Source organism: Cynara cardunculus (assembly GCF_001531365.2).
Source record: "Cynara cardunculus var. scolymus isolate 2C chromosome LG 1, CcrdV1, whole genome shotgun sequence".
Lineage (NCBI taxonomy): Eukaryota > Viridiplantae > Streptophyta > Magnoliopsida > Asterales > Asteraceae > Cynara > Cynara cardunculus.
In genome coordinates, this window is record NC_037528.1 from 20000784 (window position 1) to 20023250 (window position 22467).

The 22467-nt window shown below is 36.2% G+C and overlaps 2 protein-coding genes and 1 pseudogene across 2 annotated transcripts; 1 reads left to right on the top strand and 2 right to left on the bottom strand.

The window, feature by feature from the left end:
- Positions 1 to 459: 459 nt before the first annotated feature.
- On the top strand, positions 460 to 551 carry LOC112503728 (annotated as a pseudogene).
- Positions 552 to 1137: 586 nt separating this feature from the next.
- Positions 1138 to 4357, bottom strand: LOC112516144 (uncharacterized oxidoreductase SERP2049). The gene is made up of 3 exons (XM_025123167.1): positions 3964 to 4357; positions 2455 to 2614; positions 1138 to 1624 (listed from the first exon to the last, which is right to left on the bottom strand). The coding sequence occupies exons 1-3, from the start codon at positions 4301 to 4303 to the stop codon at positions 1288 to 1290; spliced, it is 837 nt and encodes a 278-aa protein (XP_024978935.1). The 5' UTR covers positions 4304 to 4357; the 3' UTR covers positions 1138 to 1287.
- A 1618-nt stretch (positions 4358 to 5975) lies between these two features.
- LOC112523492 lies at positions 5976 to 20693 on the bottom strand. The gene is made up of 7 exons (XM_025133118.1): positions 20248 to 20693; positions 19139 to 19224; positions 15899 to 16045; positions 15682 to 15790; positions 11158 to 11281; positions 8223 to 8493; positions 5976 to 6329 (listed from the first exon to the last, which is right to left on the bottom strand). The coding sequence occupies exons 1-7, from the start codon at positions 20369 to 20371 to the stop codon at positions 6222 to 6224; spliced, it is 969 nt and encodes a 322-aa protein (XP_024988886.1). The 5' UTR covers positions 20372 to 20693; the 3' UTR covers positions 5976 to 6221.
- Positions 20694 to 22467: the final 1774 nt, after the last annotated feature.

Genomic DNA, 22467 nt, shown 5'->3' on the forward strand with positions numbered 1-22467 from the left:
CGAATTTATTGTCAATTGTGATAAAATGACCAAATCCATGAATGGTGGAATGTGTGGAATTCAATTCTATTCTATTGGTAAACCAAACATCTTAATGAAATTTGGTCAACAAAATTGATCATTCCAATTCCTCCAGATTTCGTTGGAATTCTGTGAAGCAAACAACCCCCTAAGGGTTCTTTTTGTAATAAATAAATTGTACATGAAAACAAAAATAACCCATGAAACACATAACCAGAATTTGTAATTTACTCTTCAAAACTGATAACAATTTTATTTCGAGTATTTGAACTTGTTGAAACCAAGTCTATATATATGTTCATTTTCGAGAAGTTTGATTTGATGGGAGCATATATGAAATGAAATCATAAAGAGTGGGTTTAGTTGGTTTTAAAGTCATCTTGTTCCACACCAACCAGATGGAAAACTTATGTTTGGTTTACATGGCAATTAAATATTGTCCCTTCGGGGACATCCGATAAAATTGGAACGATAACAGAGAAGATTAGTATGGCCCCTCATATACAAATCGAGAAACGGTCTAAATTTTTTTCTACCCTCTTTGCCCTCATCATCTTGGCCAAAACCCTAGTGTCATGTACGATTGTGTTTCCAACTTCACTTTCTTTGTTTATAACTGTGTAAGATTTGCGCTTCAATTTGGGGGATTTTGCAAATTATGGCTGCTGCCAATTAGGGGATTTTGCAAATGTTACATACACATGGAAGTTATTGTAATGAGTCTGGTGAAATTTGAGTAAATTACATTTTTCGTCCCTGTGGCTTATTAAAAATTGCAATTTTTATCCCTGTGGTTTAAAAATTATAGTTTCATCCCTATGATTTATTAAAATTTGCAATTTTCATCTTTATGGTTTAGAAATTACGGTTTTAGTCCCTATAGTTTGTAATTTATAGCTATTTTTGTCTTTTTGATTTACAATTTATTGTTGTTTTTAGTCCCAACTTTTTACAACTTTTGTTTTGGTCCATTGTACTTAAAGGTAGGAATTAGTCCGGACACGAAAAGAGCAATAAATTACAAACCATAAGGACGAAAATCACAATTTTTAAACCTACAAGGACGAAAATCAAAATTATTTCAGGGACAAAAATCATAATTTACTCAATTTTTTATTCTATATGATATTGAATAACTGATTAATTGATCATACTCTCTTATAACACACAGGTTACAGGAATAGAATGTGTATGTGTATGTATATGCATGATGCATGATGCATGATGCATGATGCATGATGCATGTGGTGGAACAAGTTACAGAAACTAACATTTCATAGCTTTCCTTAAAATGAAATCTTTGAGAAAGATAGGCAAATAGTACATGATGGCTGTTATTGTGGAGTAACCCCCCAAAGAGAACCAAGAAGGGGGATCTTCTTTCAGGATGGCAGCTACTGTCTTGTTTGCAAATTCTTCCGACGGCATTGACTTTTGACTTTGTGAAAAATACGCTCGTTCTTTGATTGCAGCTTCGTATTTCTTGTACAATTTCCAGTCCGGCATCCTATTGTAGTTGGCTATAGCCGAATTTCCAATGTTTGATCTCACAGCTCCAGGTGCAACATTAATAACATCGATTCCCAATGGCTTCAGCTCCAACCTATGCCAAATTCATAAGTTGGTAAGTTAACTGCGGAGTTCTGATGGGATCCGGTGCATTAGTGCGGGCATGACCTCACCCAGTTGGTAAGTTGTCATCTTTACAATCTGAGATTTTGTTACATTCTTTCCTGTAAAAGTTATTTCCATCGAGGAGAGAAGGGAGATTTCATCACACACACACACATATATACATACACACACACACACATATATACATACACACACACACACATATATACATACACACACACACACATATATATATATATATATAGAGAGAGAGAGAGAGGAGAAATAGTCAAAGTCTTGCCAATGTGAGACTCTCATAGTAACAACAAATTTATTCTCGGTGTAGTCATATATATATATCATATCATTTTTGTCAAATTATAATCGGATTACCTAACATAAATCATCAATAATGTTTGAGATATCAATTCTCTCTGTCAAATTATTCCTCCTTTTATCTTCTTGTCCTGAACTGACCATCTTAGTTTATTTCATTAAAATTGAACAAAAATGATGTAATTGACATAACTGTGACAGCATAAGCAGCTCATGAATAAATCTCTTTGTTCCAAGTATATGTAAGTTCAAATAAAAGGGTGCCAAGTCCAATGACAGTTGTATCTATTTTGTGGTTCATTATCTTACATTTTGATTATCAATGTGATCAATTAATAGCCTTAGTTCACATCTCAAGTCTGTCAATGGAGAATCTTTGGATTCGTTTCTTTTCTTATTGCGTTGTTTGGGGTGTGGGGGGTGGAAGGCGTAAAAGTAAAGGTTATGGTACTATAAGATATCAGAACAGGTCAAGTAACAAACCTTAATGTATCAGTTAGTGCATGTATAGCTGCTTTGGATGCAGTGTAGACACCTGACCATGGTCCAGGTGCCATAACAGTCACACTTCCAACGTTCACAATCTTTCCCTTCTTCCTTGATGCCATGTGAGGAACAACTGCTTGAATCAACCTCATGGAACCTACATGCATCCCAAGAAAATAAGAGATATATAAAGTAATCAAGATAGTGATCGACGCTGTTTGCAGGCAATGCCTCATAAGATAAATACAGTTAATGAAAAGGTCAAGAATATGAAGTAAAACAGAAAATAAATTATAAACCGAGGATCTTAACAAGGGGAACCCCTGCAACAATGGCATTGTGGCTGACCAATAAATCTCCATGTTAAGAGCGTGGATGAGGTTAGATTCTCTTAGGATCAATTACCTCCTTGGTGCTAACTGCTAACTGCTACTGTCAAATCTTTTGGTTGGTGCAATTTCTGCAGCAGGAGGGAATTCTGCACTTTAAATTCAGTCGTGGTGCTTTCTTTATTAGTAAGATCCGTGTATAAGCTAGAATTCTTGAATAGTCTCCATCAGCTCAAAAGCGTATTCCCCAGTGGGTAGGGCCTATCCCTGTGTGCTAGAGGGAGGACCAGAAAGTTTRTGTTAAGCATATAGTTGGTTCTTGTCTTGTTTAGGCATTCAGGGCCCTCTCTGCCAGCCTGCATAGTGCATAGTGGCAGAGTCACCTTCTTTGGGGTCAGTGAGGAGAAGACAATCCCCCACTCCGGCGGTTTCTTTGTGTTAAGAATGGATACTTCTTGGTCTTTGCCAGGATTCCAACTTGGAGCTCGGTGATCTAGTTGCTTGCCTCTGGGTCAACATTGCTTTTCACAGAATCGAAATCTCTGAGCTTTAGTACTCTTGGAACACCATGTCCCTGGTCTGCAATCATAGCCCTGGTTGCCTAACTTACAGTGGTTGGAATAAAAATTTCCCTGCTAGTCCTACCTCTCTATTCTTCTTATCCAGATGGTTTTAGCACTTGTATATACCATCAGTTTCATAATCATTGTCAGTTTTAGGTTTTTAACTCCTAATTTTTTCTGTTGGTAATTCTTTTACATGGTTAATGTAGTTATGGATCCTTCTTTACAATCCAAACAACCATTTATAGATTCTGGAGCTCAAAATAACTCAATTGATACGCAAAAGTTAAAGGTTCACTTATTAGGATGGAGGGAGTGATTATTGTGAAACGGGACATAGTTGCAATTGTTTCCAGGAATGGTGTTCTATTCAGTGTAAATCTACTACTTAATCTGTTTCGATCTCATCACATCCTTCACAATTTTCGTGAATTTTGGTAATGAACTCCTATCTTTGACTAAATGGAGTACCAAAAACCAGAAGAAATTAAGAACAATCGAAACGTTTGTGTTGAACGTCAAACAGAACTCATAAAACAGAAGAAATAAACGATAGCACTAATATTACTTAAAACATCAAACAGAACTCATAAAACACAAGTACGAGATAATACCGTAAACGTTTGTGTTGAACGTCTGTTCAATCGAAGAAAGAGGCATTTCCGCAAGAGGACCGATACACTGAACACCAGCATTATTAACAACAACATCAATACGCCCAAACTTATCGATTACATTACCGACAACTTCTCGAACGCTCTGATCTGACAGAACATCAAGTTGCTGAAGTAAAAACACATCAGGATCATTGCTTAAATCAGCCATGGAAGAAAGTGTGCGCGCAGTGGCGACAACTAGGCAGTCCCTGGCTGCAAAAGCTCGGGCCAGGGCGTTTCCGATGCCGCCGGAGGAGCATCCTGTAATGATCACCACCTGTTTGTGAAAAGTGTCCATTGAAAATGGCTATAATTGTGGTGACCCAGACGTTCCTTTTGGTAACGCTGAGGCGATAAATTCAATGTAGAGCACACGTTTTAAGAATAGAATAATGGAACAGTCCTTCTTGGATTAAAACCGCTTCCCTTTTATATTTCAAAGGATTAAATATTGAGAATAAGTGATCAGACTTTGGTGCTGTTTGATTCGTTTTCTGTTAAGATTTATATGGATATAGCTGTGTGTATTGATATGGTTGTCTGTATATTAACAGATAAATTGTTGTTCGGTTGTTGTACTGAATAAACAGTCTGAATATCAGAAATGATCATTATACCCTTTAGACCTAATGTCAAAAATGGAGGTTTTTCAGATCTATAATGGTTTCCAATCCAATCCAAATCCAATCCAACCTCTTTAATTTGTTTTCAATCCAAGTACCCAAATCCAATCCAACCTCTTTAATTTCACGACCTCACACTCGGTCCTCAGTCCTCACCTCACTGACTCACCGTCTCACGTTTTCTAGATCTAATCGGACGTCGCTGGTTCAGACATCAACTCAGCAAGCGTGAAGAAGTGACCTTAATTGGTCGCTCACTCAGTCGCTCTCATCTACTCATCGTCTTCTCTGTTTATTTTGATGTTTTACCTTCACTCAGGAAAAAAAACAAACACAGGTGACAGTCGGAGCAGAAGAAAAATACAGATGAGGAGCAGAAAAAAAACACAGTCGCTCTCATCACCTCCAATGGTCACAATACTGAAAACAACCATCGCTACTCGTTGCGCAACTGTAGGATTTGGAAGCAAGGGTTTCAAAGAGAGTTTTTGGCCAAAGTTGCAAACAAGTACATTACAACAATTGTAAGTAGATCATCTAAATGCATCACAGTTATACAAAACCATGTAAGAACATCGTATTTGCATGGTGAATCAAAATATTTTACGGGAATATATGTATGAGACAAATCGATAATTCGATATATTACGAGTTATGACAAAATAATCCTCATTATAATTAATAGTCTCACACATTTCTTTTATAATTTTAAACCAATTACAAACCTATATATATCAAAAGAAACAACTGAGGATATAATAAATCAATTTCATATTGAGTGTAATATTATTGAATTATATTAGTTTAAGATCTAATCATCAACCATTTATCTTCAATATTTATTTAAAAAAATACCGTCATCGCGTAATGCGCGCTTCCAAACACTAGTTAAATTAAAAAGTATACATGATTCACTTTTAACTAAAACCACAAATCGCATTATGCCTAACCGGTTTCATGATTTTGAACTGAACCAAAACAAACCGAACAATTTTGATTTATTGATTCAGTTCGATAGTTTAAATAATTCAACGTTGATTTAACACCATACCGAACAACTTCGATTCAAATTTACATCAGACAAAACTTTACCTTTCCTTTTGAGTACTACAAAAATGAGAATAATGGATGAATGATGGTCCAAACAAGAAAACTAAATATTGTTCTCATATATATCATTGAAAAAAAAAATCCATTTAAAAATGCATATATGAACCCACGTAAATAATCTCTAACGTCAGTTCATATATTCATCTTCAAATATATTTTTTCCCAAATTTCATCAACTATTCACATATGAACCTTCCTTTAACCTTCACTTCTTATCTTCTCGGCTCTCACGATATACTACAACAATTGAACTCTATTTGAAATAGTTATACTCTATACGAACAATCAATCACGACCCAATAACGCTATAATGACATGTACGTGATGCATCAGGAGTTGTACGTTACATTTAGGAAGGAAATGAGAATAAGAAGATGAACACATTACATGTTTTTGAGCAATGCTAATCCAGTTTATCAATAAAAGGTCTGATGGCTAGAAATGGCAGGCAAGATATTCATATCACACCCTGTTATTGTTAAGTCATAGGAGGCCAAGCGTCTTGAGCTGCTGAACGTGCTCGGGGGGCAGAGGTGGCGGTGACCAATCAGATCCAGTTATCTCACCGTCAACATCCTCCACCACGTATTCCTAATAACCAGTTTACATGTAAAGAGGATTAAAGTATAAATGATGAAGAAATCATAGTCATGGTCAGCAGTTGTTTGTCAGGCTCACTTAAATGCTAAAACACACCATAAGAGCTCTGTACGTTTGGTATGTGGGACATGACAGTACAAAAACTTTATTGTCCATGTTTGACGTGACATTAAACTGGGACAAGACAGGACCCAAGTGAGACAAAATGCAGTTTTTTTTCTTTCCCACCAAAATAGGCGGAACAAAATTAGGGAATGGGGCAATATGGTAAATTACTAAATAACCCATGTCTATTAGAACCTAAAACCTTTCATAATTCTTTCTCCCACCTACCTCACTCTTGCCCATCCAATCCTATTTGCATACCAAACGCACCATTACAAATAATATATATAGAGTTGGGTTCCGGTGAGAAGGGAAGTCACAATGAGAAGGGTAAGAAGGGATATCCACCCTTAGATCAATTCTAATTGAAGACCAACATTAATATGATGCACCCAGATGCACTGGATCGATTCTCTTCTAAAGTGCAATTCATGGGTGAGAATGAGATTAGAAGTGATCAATGGTCGAGATCTCTTCTTATGCTTCTCACTTTAACTCTTTTTCTCACACGATCCTTCGTCATATATACACACACACATTACATAAAACCAAGAGTGATTTCTGGATCGCCAAATCTAAAATTCATAAATAAAAGGCATAGTAGTGTCTAGTGTAGCAAAGGTATTTTCAGAAAAGTAAAAATTTTAGCCTCCCACAACTAGTTTGAGAATTAGCCATAAGAAAACAATCTAATAGTGAATCTCACAAGCTAAATGCGATATTGGAGTTGTAAGTTCTAGTCAGAAAGTTGCAAAAACAAATGTGCCCAACTTTCTGCTTGCTATGACAAATAATGGGTCTATTGATTGAGAAGGAACTAGATAATGAGCCATATACCACTGGGGGTTGGAGTCACATGAGAACAATTTTTTTGGTGAAAACGGTTAGAACACAAACCTTCATCCACCCACATTCACAAACCTTCGTTTACCTACTTGTATCACTATGACTGAAACTTTAACAAATTAATGAATGTGAAGATGATTGAAAGTATGTGAAAGTTCGTGAAGGTGAAGGTGAAGGTGAAGGTGAAGATGAAGATCCACCTTTTTTGTTATATAATCAGATGTAAGTACATGAAGGTCACGTTTTCTGTTAGCCGTCAGATAAAAAAACAACTCATCCAAAGGCTCATAAGTGTTCTCATCGTTCTCACCAAGAAACTTGCTCTCACATGATCACAATTCAGATGAGGGAAGTGGGACAATGTTCAGACCTTGGAGCCCATTCCTAACCACTTCCGTTTCGAAAAGGTTTGCTCATGCTGGACGGAGATACCGTGAGAAGGTTGCCCTTAACGCCAGTCATGAAGGATCTCGGCTGGAATGCCAAAAATGTCTAGTATCCAACAAAACTTATGCTCAAAACTCATCTTCCTAAGAGTCATGCTCATTTTCCTTGTACTTGGAGAAATTTTACCAACCTTATCTATAAAAGGCCATCTATTCTAATCTTGTTTAAGCAGAACAGATCTTAAATTCCATCCGAGTTTGGCTTGCTTGCTTAAGATTTGTTATTGTTTTTATCGTATCTTTTTAGTGGGTTCCTTCAAGTGAAGAATGTTGCCCATTTTTTAGTAGTACCCTCTTTACCTCCTATTTCTCTGTACCTTTTTCTGATTTCAGTTCTTAAAACTTACCATACTGACTACTGCAATCTGTTCACCCTCTAATTGTCATGTTATATAATAATAAAGTTCAGAAAAGACTAAAATTGTCAGAACTATGTACTCATTGTTATATTTAAGACCAAAGTAACAGAAGAAATAAGGGATCTCACTTTAGTTAGCATTCTTTTTGCTAATATGTGATAGTGTCGCTGCCATATTCTTTGTCCAACCATTGTAGCCACAAGCACACTGTAGAATATGCCGATGACAGTAAACAGTCCAAGCACGACTAAAGCCATTATGAATATTAACGGTAAGCCAGCTTCACCTGCACCTCCTAAACAACCACATTCACCAGCTGCACTCGCACAACTTTCAAAACAAGTTGTACAGTCGGTCCACATACAAAGAGTACCAGGTAAATGGCAGTCTGCACAAACACTGCAAGAATGATGTGTTCAAACCCGATCTCTGGAAGAATATACGTTACATTCAGAGCAAGATAATTAAACCTCTAGGAAAACATAATCACTTTGCTAACAAAGGGCACTGCTGTATGGATAGCTGTTTTAGTCAACCAGATTCCAGGCAAATGTAAAAGAAAGGTAATACATATTCACGTGTGCATATATAGAGCGTCAGGTTCAAGAGAAAACCGCAAAAAACTGAGGAACACCCTGGTAACCATTCATTTCGACGGTAGGCACATGTGCATACATGTAATTTGTAAGCAATTTGTGAGGTATGCCCATGTGCATAACATGCAAAACGTGCATAAAAACCAAGAACGGCTTCAATTACTTGTATGTACGTGTCCACATGAATGATTACCAGGGTGTTCCTCAAATTTTCATATTTTTGGGGGTTTTCCCTTGGACCTCCCTCCCTCTCTCTCTCTCTCTCTATATATATATATATATATATATATAATATTATAATAATGATCATCCAGGGCAGAGCTTTGTTCTGAATCAAATAGTCATTGGTGCATCTCGAGCCATCAACTTTTGCAATATTAGTGCCTATTAATTGATCCTATGTCGCCCCTCAATAGGTGGAACGCATTACCTTGGAGCACTTATTTTCTTTTTTCTTAATTAGCAATCACCAAATATGTAATTTATCATATGGGCCCATGAAACAAAAAAGGTAAAATACTACTACATCTAAAAATTACAACTGCCACCAGCATAACAGTAGTTCTTGCTTGAAAAGCAACAATTACAATAGATTATGACAAGATAAAGAGGAACTCTCGTCTTCTAATAAAAGTTCATGGGTTTGTACCAAGTACTAAACTATTTTAAAGCTCTTAATTTAGGCTATGCAGATCAACATAAATTGGAGTTTATCTATTTCTTATTTTAGCAGAAGCGAGAATCATCACTGAAGTTAGTGAGAGAGGGAGAGACATTTCGATCCAATGTCATCCCTCAGACCCCTTTGATACCCTAAATGACAATTGCACCCCTTATTGCAACCTCTTTAACTTGCTTCGTGGAAGTGAGCACCGAATTCCCTTTACCCATCTATTACTATACATATATGCTAATATACATATGTATATATATATATATATATATATATAGATGGAGGTTCAAACAAGAACATATTCATTTTATGAAAACGCGAGAAGAACCTTATCACATGTGACAATACACATGAGGGGACCTGAAGGTGGGAGACTGGCCCGCGACTACCAAAGGTTGCCCGCGTCTCTGATTTATTATCACATGTGATGGACTAAAGTATCACATGTGATGGACTATAGTAAAGGGTGTTCTCACATTTTCGTAAAATGAAAGTATTCTTTTTTGAACCCTTCCCTATATATATATATATATATGTGTGTGTATATATATATATATATATATATATATATACATTGCCTTTAATTACCAAAAAGACCAACATACAAACTATTCCAACATACATTCACCAATTAACCCTTCTGCTTACTTCTGTGACCAGATTTTATACGTGACGTGCCATGCTGCACACCTTTTTCTAGTTTCTAATTCCAGATCTTTCAACAAAATTTACAATATAATCAGTGATATGTCAAACCTCATCAAATTTATAAAAAAAAAAAAACCCATCAAAACTAAAAACCCTGTTCCTATGTAAAAGAAGTGGAAAAGCAGAAGAAAGGAAGAAAAGAGAAAAATGTGAGATTAGAATGGTCTCAGGAGAGCTTGTCAAACACATTGTTTCAAATGGTGAAGACAAACTTTGGGTGGCCTGAGAAAGTTGGCGAAGACATCAAGTTCATACCACCCAACTGAAACCATCCCAGGAAGATCATTTGGAACAGTCTCCATCACAGACAGCAAGGTAGAACACCCACCATTCGTTTCGCCTAACCTAACCTTAGAAAGAACCCACTAACCACCAAGGGAAAGCAGATTAAAGGGCTGTCTAAACACTTATCCGGTTAGTGCTTACCAGATCATTTACCTTATCGGATGAACATGGCAAGGACAGAGAATCTTACCCGGTAAGAGCGATGATAAAGATGGAGAGTCTTACCCAGTAAGTGAGGGTGATGACTCTTATCCGGTAAACGCTTACCAAATAAATTTTACATACGATATCATTTTGATGGACTAAATCTTACCCGGTAAAGTAAGTTAGAGTATTGACTCTTAAGCGCTTACCATGTAAGCGTTTGGGTAAACAGCCCCTAGGTCTATTCTCAAGTCCTTTCAACTTCCTTATTTCTGCTTCGTGTTTTTAAAAATATCATTGCTTGTACTTTCCTTCTAGGAGTCCTGCAGCATGAATGGAGGATGCAATTTTGGTGTATCTAGGCATATGTAGACAGCTGACTTTGTGTTCTTTCTGTAATAAATCCTGGATAATTGTTTAAAGGCTTGTAGAAGCATATCGGGCCAGATTTTTTCTATTTTATTTTTAAATTAGCTTATATTCCTTTTTATTGTTCCTATTTATTATAACTAACTGGCATGACAACTGTGTTGTCTGGCTTGTGGCACAGGAATTCCCTCACTAGAGTGTTTAGTCAATATTACAAAGAAAAGTTATCAACACAAAAAACTGTTTTCCGTCAACCAATGACCAATAATATTAATAATGGAAGTTTACCCGGGTTGACAACAACAAAGACACAATTCTCGACAAGGCTGAGCAAGATCATTACGGACTCTCCGATCATAACAAGTTATAAAGCATCCAGATAGGCCAAGTAGCGCAAAAAATAATAGTGCACCTGCAGAATAATATCCATAACATGTGATTAGAAGTAAATCAATTGTAACCTGAACGAGAAAGGGACAAAAAAGATAATCTTATTACTAAGAGAAGGAACCATATACAAAATACATGGCGGGTCTATTAGCTGGGGTATGAACACCAGTAACATATATATATACACACACACACACACATATCCTAGACATCTACACCCTCAAGTTGATGCCTAATTATCAAGTTCAAATCTAATGCAACCACAAAACTTACCATCAAACATGCCCCCAACTTGTTACACATGGAATCAATGCGAGTCATTGATTCTAGGCAGCTCACAAGATGTATAAACCACCTTCTAGCTAACCAAATGACAACCTATTTTGATATGTTTGGTTTGCTCATGCAATTCGGTGCTTGGAAATGTGCACAGTTGATTCATAATTGCATTGCACGGTTTGCACCTCCACTAAAATAGATGAGAATCTCGAAACACCGAAAAGCATCAACTCAAGTCAAAACACATACTGTAAGCGACATGATCTCATACTCAGACTCAAAACTTGGGCGAGAAATATTGTCCTGCTTCCTAGTATTTCAAAAAACAAGATTCACCCAAGGACGACTAGATACTTAACCTTACAATTCCAACTTGACATACAATCTGCATGACTTGCATTAGAGGAACCTCAACTGGGGTGTGTCCTCTTATCAGTATATGAAAAAGAAGCAACTCACTGCACCCTGGAGATGCCTCAAGATTTGAGGCTTAGAATCCCAATTATTAGTACTAGAGGAAGACAAACTAACCACACTCGCGGAAAAAGGCAATTTCAAGCCTGTTAACTGGGAGAGAGTTCAGCTTCCCAATTAGGCTCCCGTACCCTGACCATTCATCTAAATAGTGCTTAAATTCATTGTATCATCACAGGGATGACACAATTCTAGCATCCAAGCACAACTAAAATATAATGGATAGACTTCATCTCGCATATTAAGAAGCACAAGAATGGGTGTTTGTACCAGGTGTGAAATGTATGAGGTGCATGAGTTCTACATCTTCAGAAATCCAAGAATCTAGGCCACACATGTATACATATATAAAATTTTTAAATAAAATACTCGAGTAACTTGAAAAGGAAACATCCTGGAAGTATTTTAACCACCATACTAAAAAAGAATCCGTCAAGTACTTATTTATCAACCTTTGTTAGGACTATATCCTACAAACATATAAACAACAAGCCTATAAAATAGACATTGAACAAAAACTAAGGAAACATACAAGAGAAACATGTAGAGAAATAGGTATACATGAATAAGGAAACAAAGATGGAACTGGAAAAAATATTGGTCATGTTATAACTATTTAGAAATTGGGAGTGTATTCTATACCCATGTGCCGAAGATGTATATGTGAAGTGTTTTGTTTACTTTTTAGACCTGAAAGTATTGGAAAGCTTGAAACAAAAAGTTAAATGACAGAAAATGGGCTGAACCCTCCATAAAAAAAAGTCATGGGACACCCAACCATATCCAACCTACACAATACACATATTGTATCCAAATGGGTTTTATATCTTCAATAAATTGCACGTCCGGTCTGTATGTCGCTGCACCCAAGCCGCACCCATTTCAAATATGACACTCTGAGTCAAGTCTTGGTACTTCATAGCCTTACAGATAGTGACCAGAATACCCATGAATACCCAAATCTATGGTCTGAAATTATCAGTGGATGAAGAACTTCAGTATTGCAAATATCTCGGGGTTATCACCAGTAAATAACAGTAATCATTGACCTAAAACACTGTAACAACCAGCTTATCATGTTGATGTAAAGAAATCACCAAGCAGTGAAAAGGAACAACCAAAATGCCAAATTTTCCTCATGCCAAGGGAACTCCTAAAATCAGACTTGGGGAGTTTTCTTGAGGCCATACAATGACCTCAATGATAGACCCTGAAAGCCTCCTCAGGATAATCGGACCAGGATATTCAACTACGTAAACATCCTCAAACAACATTAAGAAAATATGTTATTGGTATTTGTCAGTGTACTAGGATTTTTGTTTTGTAGATTATTTAGGCTTCTTATGTATTATATAATTATATTCAGTTCATGAGCCGACTATGCATACCCTATATATATGCAGAGTTTTTTCCATTTTCCATCAGTAATAAACATCAATATGAAGCAAGTTTGCATGTGATCTCAGCTAAGGCTCAAAAAAGCAAAACCCTGGCCCACATTAAGCTTTGATGTAAACAACAAGATACTACTGCCACCATCATCAGTTTTTGCAGCATCAACAATAGAGGTTCCTGCCAGCACCGCACCTTGAAGGACCATCAGATCACGTAGAGCCATGTCTGGCATAGTCACATGAGGCTCTTCAGTCTCTCCCGTTGATCATAAATTTTATCTCTAGCGCATTTTTCTCTGTTGAATCAGTAATGGCAAGACCATATTTTGGAGTAGGTTATTACTGTTCCTAGGGATTTGCAACCACACGTTTGGGTCATGCCATCATACTCCCTCCCATCTGAATAGATTGTGGTGCCAACCTAGAGCTTGTTTTCTATGAAGCAGTTATATGGCTCGTCCCTCACTGACACCCCTTTGCCAAAATCATGTGCCAACTGCAAGAACATCCATCAACCCTCCCCAGTTTCAGAGGTTCTGTTCGCTGCTGCCTCTTCATCTGATCAATCGGATCTGACTGGTGATATTTTCTTATCTGTTATTATGTTTGTACCCGATTTGACAAGAGAATTCTGAAAGTCAAGGAACAATATTTGCATATTGCAGAATATTCAGGGCTCATCTGCAAGTTTCAGAAACTGTGGGGTCTATGGCACAATTCTTAGAAACTTCAGGAGCTACTTTGCAAACATCAAAAGATCGCGCTTACCAGTTTGCCATTCAAAGAAAGTACAGGCATTTATGTCATTTTCTGAAAGTTCAGGGGGTTCTATCAAATTTTGTACCACCTGCCTGACTTCATCCAGACTCCTGCAGCTTGTACTCAAACTAATCAGTTATGTTCCACCTCATGCTCCAACTGTGGCCCAGCTCTAATCAGTTCTTGTAATTGGACCTCAGACTCTCGTCACTTGTTTATTTGTTCTAGACCTGCTCTGGTACTGTCTATCTTTTTCGAGATCTTATACTATTTGATACCAGGAACAATGATCAAGAAGTGAAGGGACTCACAAAACTCTAGTTAGTCTTTGCTCAGGATGCCAATAGACATCAATGTATTTTAAACTTGATTGCAAACTTAAGCAATTATGAGTTATTAATATCCTGCTTGCATGCTTATGACCTCCCTTGTACGATTCAATTAGATCAAGTCTTTATAAAAAATAATCTTCAAGTTTTACGTTTCACTTGAAAAGAAGAAAAAAGGTTTAAGAAAAAATCCCATTATTGGACCAAGGACTTCCTAAGCATGTACCCAATGGTAGATTTGCATGTAGTATGGGGCAAATCAGGTACTTATGGGCCGTTTACCAAACACTTACCAGGTAAGCGCTTACCTTAATGGCAAGAGTCATCACCTTCACTTACCTTATCGGGTACCATTCTTGGCCATCAAAATGGATTGTTGGTAAGCGTGTTTTACCCGGTAAGCATTTACATTGTAAGAGTCTCTTCCCTCACGAGGTAAGATTCCCGGTCCTTGCTTTGCCTCTTACCAGGTAAGATTCTTGAACCTTGCCATACTCGGTAAGTAAGCGACACCCGGTAAGCAATTGGTAAACGGCTGCCTAGTGGGAGTATCTTACTCGTAGCATATCCATCACTTTCCTTTGTTATTCTTGATAGTGAAATGCAAATTACTTGATGAATGTCTACTTTGGAGTTCGACAATCTTCTTTAATTGAATGGATAAATCATCATCGTGGTGTCAAAACTGTGAGGCCACCTTAGGAAAAAAGCATGTGCAATCCTAGCTCATTCACATGCAGAATCTAAAAAGCTAGTTAAATTTCAATACTTTTCCCCAATTCTCCTCTCTTTGTTCCCCAGTAGCACTATAGGGCCATTACTGAACATCATCATGCAGGAAGTAACCGCCAGACTGGAGATTCGTAACATGTTGACGAAGACCTCCGAACTGAGGGTTCGGTCAGTATAAGAGACTACTCTGTCTCCTCGGAAGAAGAATAACCCCGCTCTCTAGCCGACTGATCCCGTTGAGCCATAGATCTTGCCGGGATGCTCCCAAGGTTCATCAGGACATCTCATGGTAGCCTGCTCCAATCCCCTTATGGAACTTTTGTTATTGGGTTAGTAACTAAAGGGGAATTAAACACAATGAGAAGGAACGCAGTGCGAAACAAAAACTACAAGTTGTTTAAGAGAAATAAAGAGCATTTAATAGAAAATTTGATATGAATTTATGAAAGTTTTACCACATATGTAGTAGAAGCTGGTTACGCTATCGAAACCCCAAGCAAGACGAAGCCAAAACTTATGATATCCATCAACTAGATACACCAAATATGCCAATAAAGAAATCACCTGCAACAACAAGCAGGAGATGATGGAATAAGAACAATGGGCTGGATAATTCGTTAACACAATCTCCATAAGAGCAAACAATCTAGAAATAGAGAATTCGCCACCTACAAGCTGTACAGAGAGAAAGATAAACAAAATGTCCCTGGTCACAAAGAAACGGAACTTCATGGTTCTCCACTTCCTATCAGCAAGAACATGAACTCTCAAGTGATAGGGAGCCTTGCATGTCGTGCAATGAGCAAATGCAAAACCTTCCTGCATGAAATTGGGAAAAACAGAAATGAACCACAAGTTAACCATGGCAAACATCTAATTGAACTAAATTTCAACCGAAGTCTTAATGAAAAGAAAGCAAATCCTGCATTAACAGCCTATGCTAGTACAGCAGCACTACCGGATAAAGACTAAGGGGCTGTTTGGTTGGTTTTCCGTTAAGTCCTGTATGGATAAAGTTGTTTGTGTATCTGTCTGTATAGATTGGAAGGTTTTTGTATGGGAGGGTTTTTTCATAGACGGAAGAAGCGTGTTTTTTAATTGGGAGGGGCATTTAAGGAAAAAACTTGGCTTTCTTCATAATCTACCATCTAGAAGCTTATTGAATAAGTCACTTTCTATATCATTAAGCTTCTACCAAAGAGTCATATATAGCTGACTGGATAAGTTGCGAGTCTCATTAAGCTGCTAAAAAAAAGACCCTAAAGCAACTAGTCATGGTATTCAATGGGCACATACCAAACATGTTAAACTGCATTCTTACTTAGCAGACTTACTGTATTCTTTCACATGATACGCTCCCAACAACGATCTGATAACCCAAGGGTAAAATTCCAATCAACTAAGAAGCAAATTTGACGGTGTAGCTAAAGCACGACTGTCTAACTAAACTCAGCTGTTGGTGGCTCGTACTAGAGAGCAGTTTTAACAAATTCACTAGTACCCCCCACTAATTGCAAGCTGATTGAGAAACCTTTTCCAGGTGCATCAGCAAACCAATTTGACAAAGCTGGCGAACCAAACGCAAGTGGTGTATGACAAGATCAAAAGATGCACATAAATGGGGAGACTTCCGGAGATTGAATAATAAAATAAGAAATGGAAACATGTCCTGAGGGCATGGCATATTGAAAACAGGATTAGCTTATACTATTCACATCTACTTCAAGTGATATAGTCCAGCAATCAATACTCCCCTATTTATGTTAACAGAATAAGAATGAGTTCCCCTAGTTTATTGTGATTATCTTATTCTATATTTAGATTTCAGACTACTTAGCTTTTAAGATCTCCTAACGTTTACGTTGTATATATCGAGTGATTAACTTTTCCAACCATCATATTTGGGTTTTGTTGCAAATAAACCGTCATTCTTGAGAAAACGCAAAAGAAACAATACACACCTAGTAAGAATGAGCGATTTAGATGCATTGTGGAAATGTAAATGCAGATAAACCATTGTAGTTGGAACTTTTTCTCCAAAATTGCTCATTCTTACAAACAAATAAGTATGTAATAAATGTATATCAAAAGAATTATATGTAAAAACAGCATGCCATTTTTCTCAAAATACATAGTTAGAGAAAAATTGCTTTCAACTCGATATATACAATCGACAATTCAACAGATAATTTATTGTTACTTATACAAGGTTATACCTACACAACGCAAGGGTAAACTGCTAGCTACCCCATACCATGAAACACATGCTAATAACTATTCTACCTAGTAGTGACCTGGCAAGATTTTTAGTTGCACCCTAGAATAGCTTGTTGGTTCCCTGCATACCAACTTTATTCTGGTCCCTTCTATTCTACATCTGTTAAAACCACTCCTAATACAAACAAATTGCTTCCCAGTTATTTATGTCTATGACTGATTTTTAAATGGCCTGACATTTCCCTTGAGTAGCTACTAAACTTGTACAAAAGAATCAAAAAATATAAAATAGGATGAGGAATAAAAGGAGAAAAGTCCGCCAAGTAACATGGATCATCCTGTGTATTGAGTGAAGACTCCATGTAATACCCGTAGAATAAAACAATGATATGATAAGAATGAAAATATAAAAATTATATGAGTTATGTTTTTCAACGACAATTAACAAGTCTTTCAGAATTTTATGCAACACTCCTTGAGGGGTAGGGGAAGTTTCCCCAATAAAAAAGTCAACAAAGCCTGAGGGGTAGGGGCAGTTTCCCCCAATAAAAAAGTTAATGGAGCCTAATAAAAATTGTGGAAAAAAATTCTAACCTTAATTTCTCATATTGTACCCAACCTTTTGACACCACTTGTCCCCAACTTTTTACCTTGAAAGAAATTGATCAATGCTATATTTTATTTTTATGTTTTTTGTTTATTTTATTTTAAATTTCTTAAATATGAGTGTCATTTATGTGTTTATTGTTTGACTTTGTTTCTTATTAATTGTTAGGGTTATTAATTAGAATATTTTGTTTCTTAATATGGGTTTGTTGAAAAATCAATTTACTTTTTGTTAATTGGTAATTGTTAGTTCTCAACATAGAGTTGTATTAAGTTTCTTCACCCAAATGTTCGGTATTTTCAAAGATGTTATGCATGAAAACGTTTTGGCTACATGTGTGGGGTCAAGTACCAGGACGTCGATAGTAGTGAAGAGGCAGGCGAAAATGCATAGAAGCAATTACCATTAAAAAATCAAACAACCAGAAAGGGTGGTTATTAGTGCTCGCATCCTAACCCACCCTTGATGCAATGTTGTCGCTAATGTCTTTCTTAGTTCCCATTTAGTAGGGACCCAAAGTAACTAATCAAAATAAGTACAAGTTGATGTGGATTAAACAATAAAAGTTTCAAGCAACCAATTCCAGAAACATGATCTCATTTTGGTCTTAATTATATCACATGCAAAACAAAGCTACCAAGTTCTTTCCATCCATAATCTCTTAGAGGCAAAGCATCAATAAAAGACCATGGCATAACCTAGTGTCACGGTCCAAGTTCTTCGAGTCTGAATAGAACGTCTAGAGGTTCGCCAGCACAGCAGGCATTTAGAAGAGAAACAGATTTGTCTTAAAAAAAAAAGAGAAATAGTTACTTAATGGGGGCAGACAGACAGGTAAGACAACAGTAGCAACAGATAGTTTTAAATCAACAAGGCCAAAATGTAATATGTGTTTATGTAGCTATTGGTCAAAAAGCATCTTCTGTGGCTCAAGTAGTGACTAATTTCAAAGAAAGGGGCGCGACGGAATATATTTGCTAACCAAGAATGAGCAATTTTCTCAACAGAAGAAATCTAAGTTATTTGTATTACTTTCTCCTTGACGATCACAAATTTACAGAACAAGACACCAAAGATGAAAAGTTTACCCTCACAGCACGCCAGTGATCAAGGCACTCCCGATGAACATACTTTGATGTCCCTCTGCATTTGCAAGGTGCAATAAAATCTCTGCCTGATGGAAAACAGCAGGAAATAAAGATTACCAAGGATTACCAAAAATCACATAAGCAGTTTAGGTAAAAAAATAAAGTTAAAACTGGACCATCTATCACCACTAGAAAACTATGTACGCTTGCAACATATCATAGTAACAATAAGGTAGGAACCCTTCTTTCATTGACCAGCACTAATGCAGTTAAAAATGTACTTTTCAAGTACTCCAAATAACTATTTATTTGCAGAACCCTTGAGCAAATTGAAAAAGTACTCAAATTTGCTTATCTTTATCTTTAGACGCGTTGTTAAAGTAAATGCTAGTTATTGTATACGGGTTGCCTCTTTTGGTGGTTTTCAAAGTATGGAAGCCTGGAACGCTAAAGTTTTAGGACGAGTCAATCGCATTGTACTACTAAAGACTGCCTTAGAAAAGTTAGCATCTCTTTTTGCAGTGTGGAATGCTAGCTATGGGGTCTTCCCTAAAACAGAAGACGAAAAATTGACCAAAATAGCCAATCAGGCCTCCCCTCTTCACTTTATAGCCACCTTTTCATAAATTGACCGAACTAGCCGGAGATTACACAAGTAGCACTTATGCAACTTTGGACAATTTCCCACATAAGACTCATCCCTAAGAATTGGGTGCAGAGTTAATAGAGCGACTCATGAGTGATGGGAATTCAAGGTTATGAGTAGCTGAATCTTTCTAACCTTTTTAATATGTATTATGTTGATTTATTCAACAAAATCAGTCTCAATTTACCGCACCCCCAAAAAGAACTGTTGCCATTGTAAGTAAACACTAGCAACAATGAAACGGAAAAGAGGAATCGCCTGATAAATTTAGTCCTATTGGCAAATGCCATCTAACAAAACCGAATAGTGTTAAAATTGCATCAATCTGACACATTACTTTCCCTTTCGAACCATGAAAGCACACAGACAACAAACTAACACCAAGATAAATTAGGAGAAACTACAAATCAGCCAGAACCTAGAACTAAATTATCAGCAATAAAGATAAATAAACAAGAAGTACCATCAGTTTCAAGACAAATTCGGCACTGAATTTGTTCCCCAGGACCGGCTTCTAAGTCGATCTCGGTGGGTTGAGTGAGGAGAGAAGGTGCAACGAGAGGCGAAGGATCAGCACGATCAGCCATGGAGTTGGAGAGCGGGAGATGAATTTGTGAAGAAGAAGCAAATTTTGAGGTTGGATTTGGTTAGAAAACAGTGGTGACGAAGAAAATGAATCGGCGTGTGTGCAACATTGGCATCAACCCATGAATTTGGATCATCGAACACACAGTTCACACCAAAATTCACTTGGCCACCCAAGAATTGCAAATAATGTTCTTGGTCAACTAACGTATTGGGGTTACACCAACAGAAATTTTTGGCCCTAGTTCTTATGCATGTTTTTGCATAGTTACACGCATATGCACGGGAGAATCAAGATCCAACCAAGATTAGAGTTTTTGAAACAAGAACCGGTCGTCAAAAGCCCTGAATACAATATTGATTTGGGTTTGGGTCAGCCCTCGCAAAACCCGCACAAGAACGTAAGTTAAAAAGATAACGATTTAATGGTTTAAAGTTGTATGAATATAATTTTGTGATTATTGAGAAGTTGTGATTATGAATGTTCAGATTGTAATTCTAATCCAAAGGTTGAGAATTGGTCTTACAGATGTCACGAAAAACCTTTCGACTCACATGATATCAAGTCTAAGTATAATAGTTTGCTAGTTTGCACAAACACTGATACTTATAACAATTGTTAAATGATAATGTTGATTCGAAGTATTTTAAGTGTTATGAAATTGAAAAATTAGAAATTAAAACCCTAGCGACCACCGATGTGATCCACTCTATATTTTAAAGTAAACCTATGGTTTTGGTTTACGAGTTTTGTTGAATATTTTGACTTACGTTCTTGTGTTTTCGGAATAATAGTTTGTGATTCGTTGTTAGTCTAACTTTATCAGTAGTTCATCGTTAAGTATGAGAAACTAATAAATTAAAATTTATATGGACGAAAACATTAATAAATTGTAAATTATAAAGATAATAATTGCAATTTTGAAAATACAAGGATGAAAATAGAAATTTTCAACAAACAAAGGAGACTAAGGGGCCGTTTACTAAACACTTACTTGATAAGTGCTTAACGCATAAATTTCCTCATCGGATGAATATGAGAAGAGCCAAGAATCTTACCGGGTAAGAGCGATGAGAAGGATGGAGAGTCTTACCCGATAAGTGAGGATGACGACTCTTACCCAGGTAAGCGCTTACCTAGTAAATTGTTGCATTCGATATGTTTTGATATACTAAAATCTTACGCATTTATTATAGTGTTGACTTTTATTGGTAAGCGCTTACCGGGTAAGCATTTGGGTAAACGGCCCCTAAGAGCGTAGTTTGCTTTATATTTAACTAGAAGGGTACTCGTGCAATGCAGCAAAATACATCTTCGTTTTAATGTTTCGTTTTATTATGTCCCCTCTCGATGTTATAATACGGTTTTATTGGTTTTGAGAAAAACGATAATGTTTTTCTTTTTGAATAAAATATAAATTTAAAGATATCTTAAAATTTGAAAAAATATATTGATGTTAGTATTAAATTAACTATTTAAAAGTTTTTGTTTTGTTGTGTAATTTCTTTAATTCAAATTTTTTATTATAAATTAGTTTAGGTTTAATAACGAAGTAAATTATTTTTAATTTAATAATTTAATATTTTATAAATATAATAATTAAATATTCTATTATAACACAGTGATCATCTTAATTACATTTTAGATTTTTTATATTTAAATTAAAATATGTATCCAGTATTTGATTATGTTTATCAGCAGTTAGTTACACGAATCAAGCATAGAACTTTAATAAGTTGTACTTATGCATTATTTACTTGTAATATTGAATTTTAAGTAATATACATCAATAAATGGTATTTTATATACAAAAAATGATTTTTAAGAGTTTTTATCAAATACTTTATAATATAGTATAGATGAAACATTTAGGAAAAACAATTAAATTTCAATGCTATTATATGTATAAACTATAAAAAGGGAAAGTTAAAAAAATCCAATGGAATTTTTGATTTTGAGTTATTAAGTCCATGAACAGATTGTTAAATAAATAACAATATGCTAGATTAGAAGTATTAAGAGCATTTTTAACAGCTATTTTATATTTTAAAAATATAAAATAGCTTAACAAAGTCACTATTTCTAAAAAATTACATC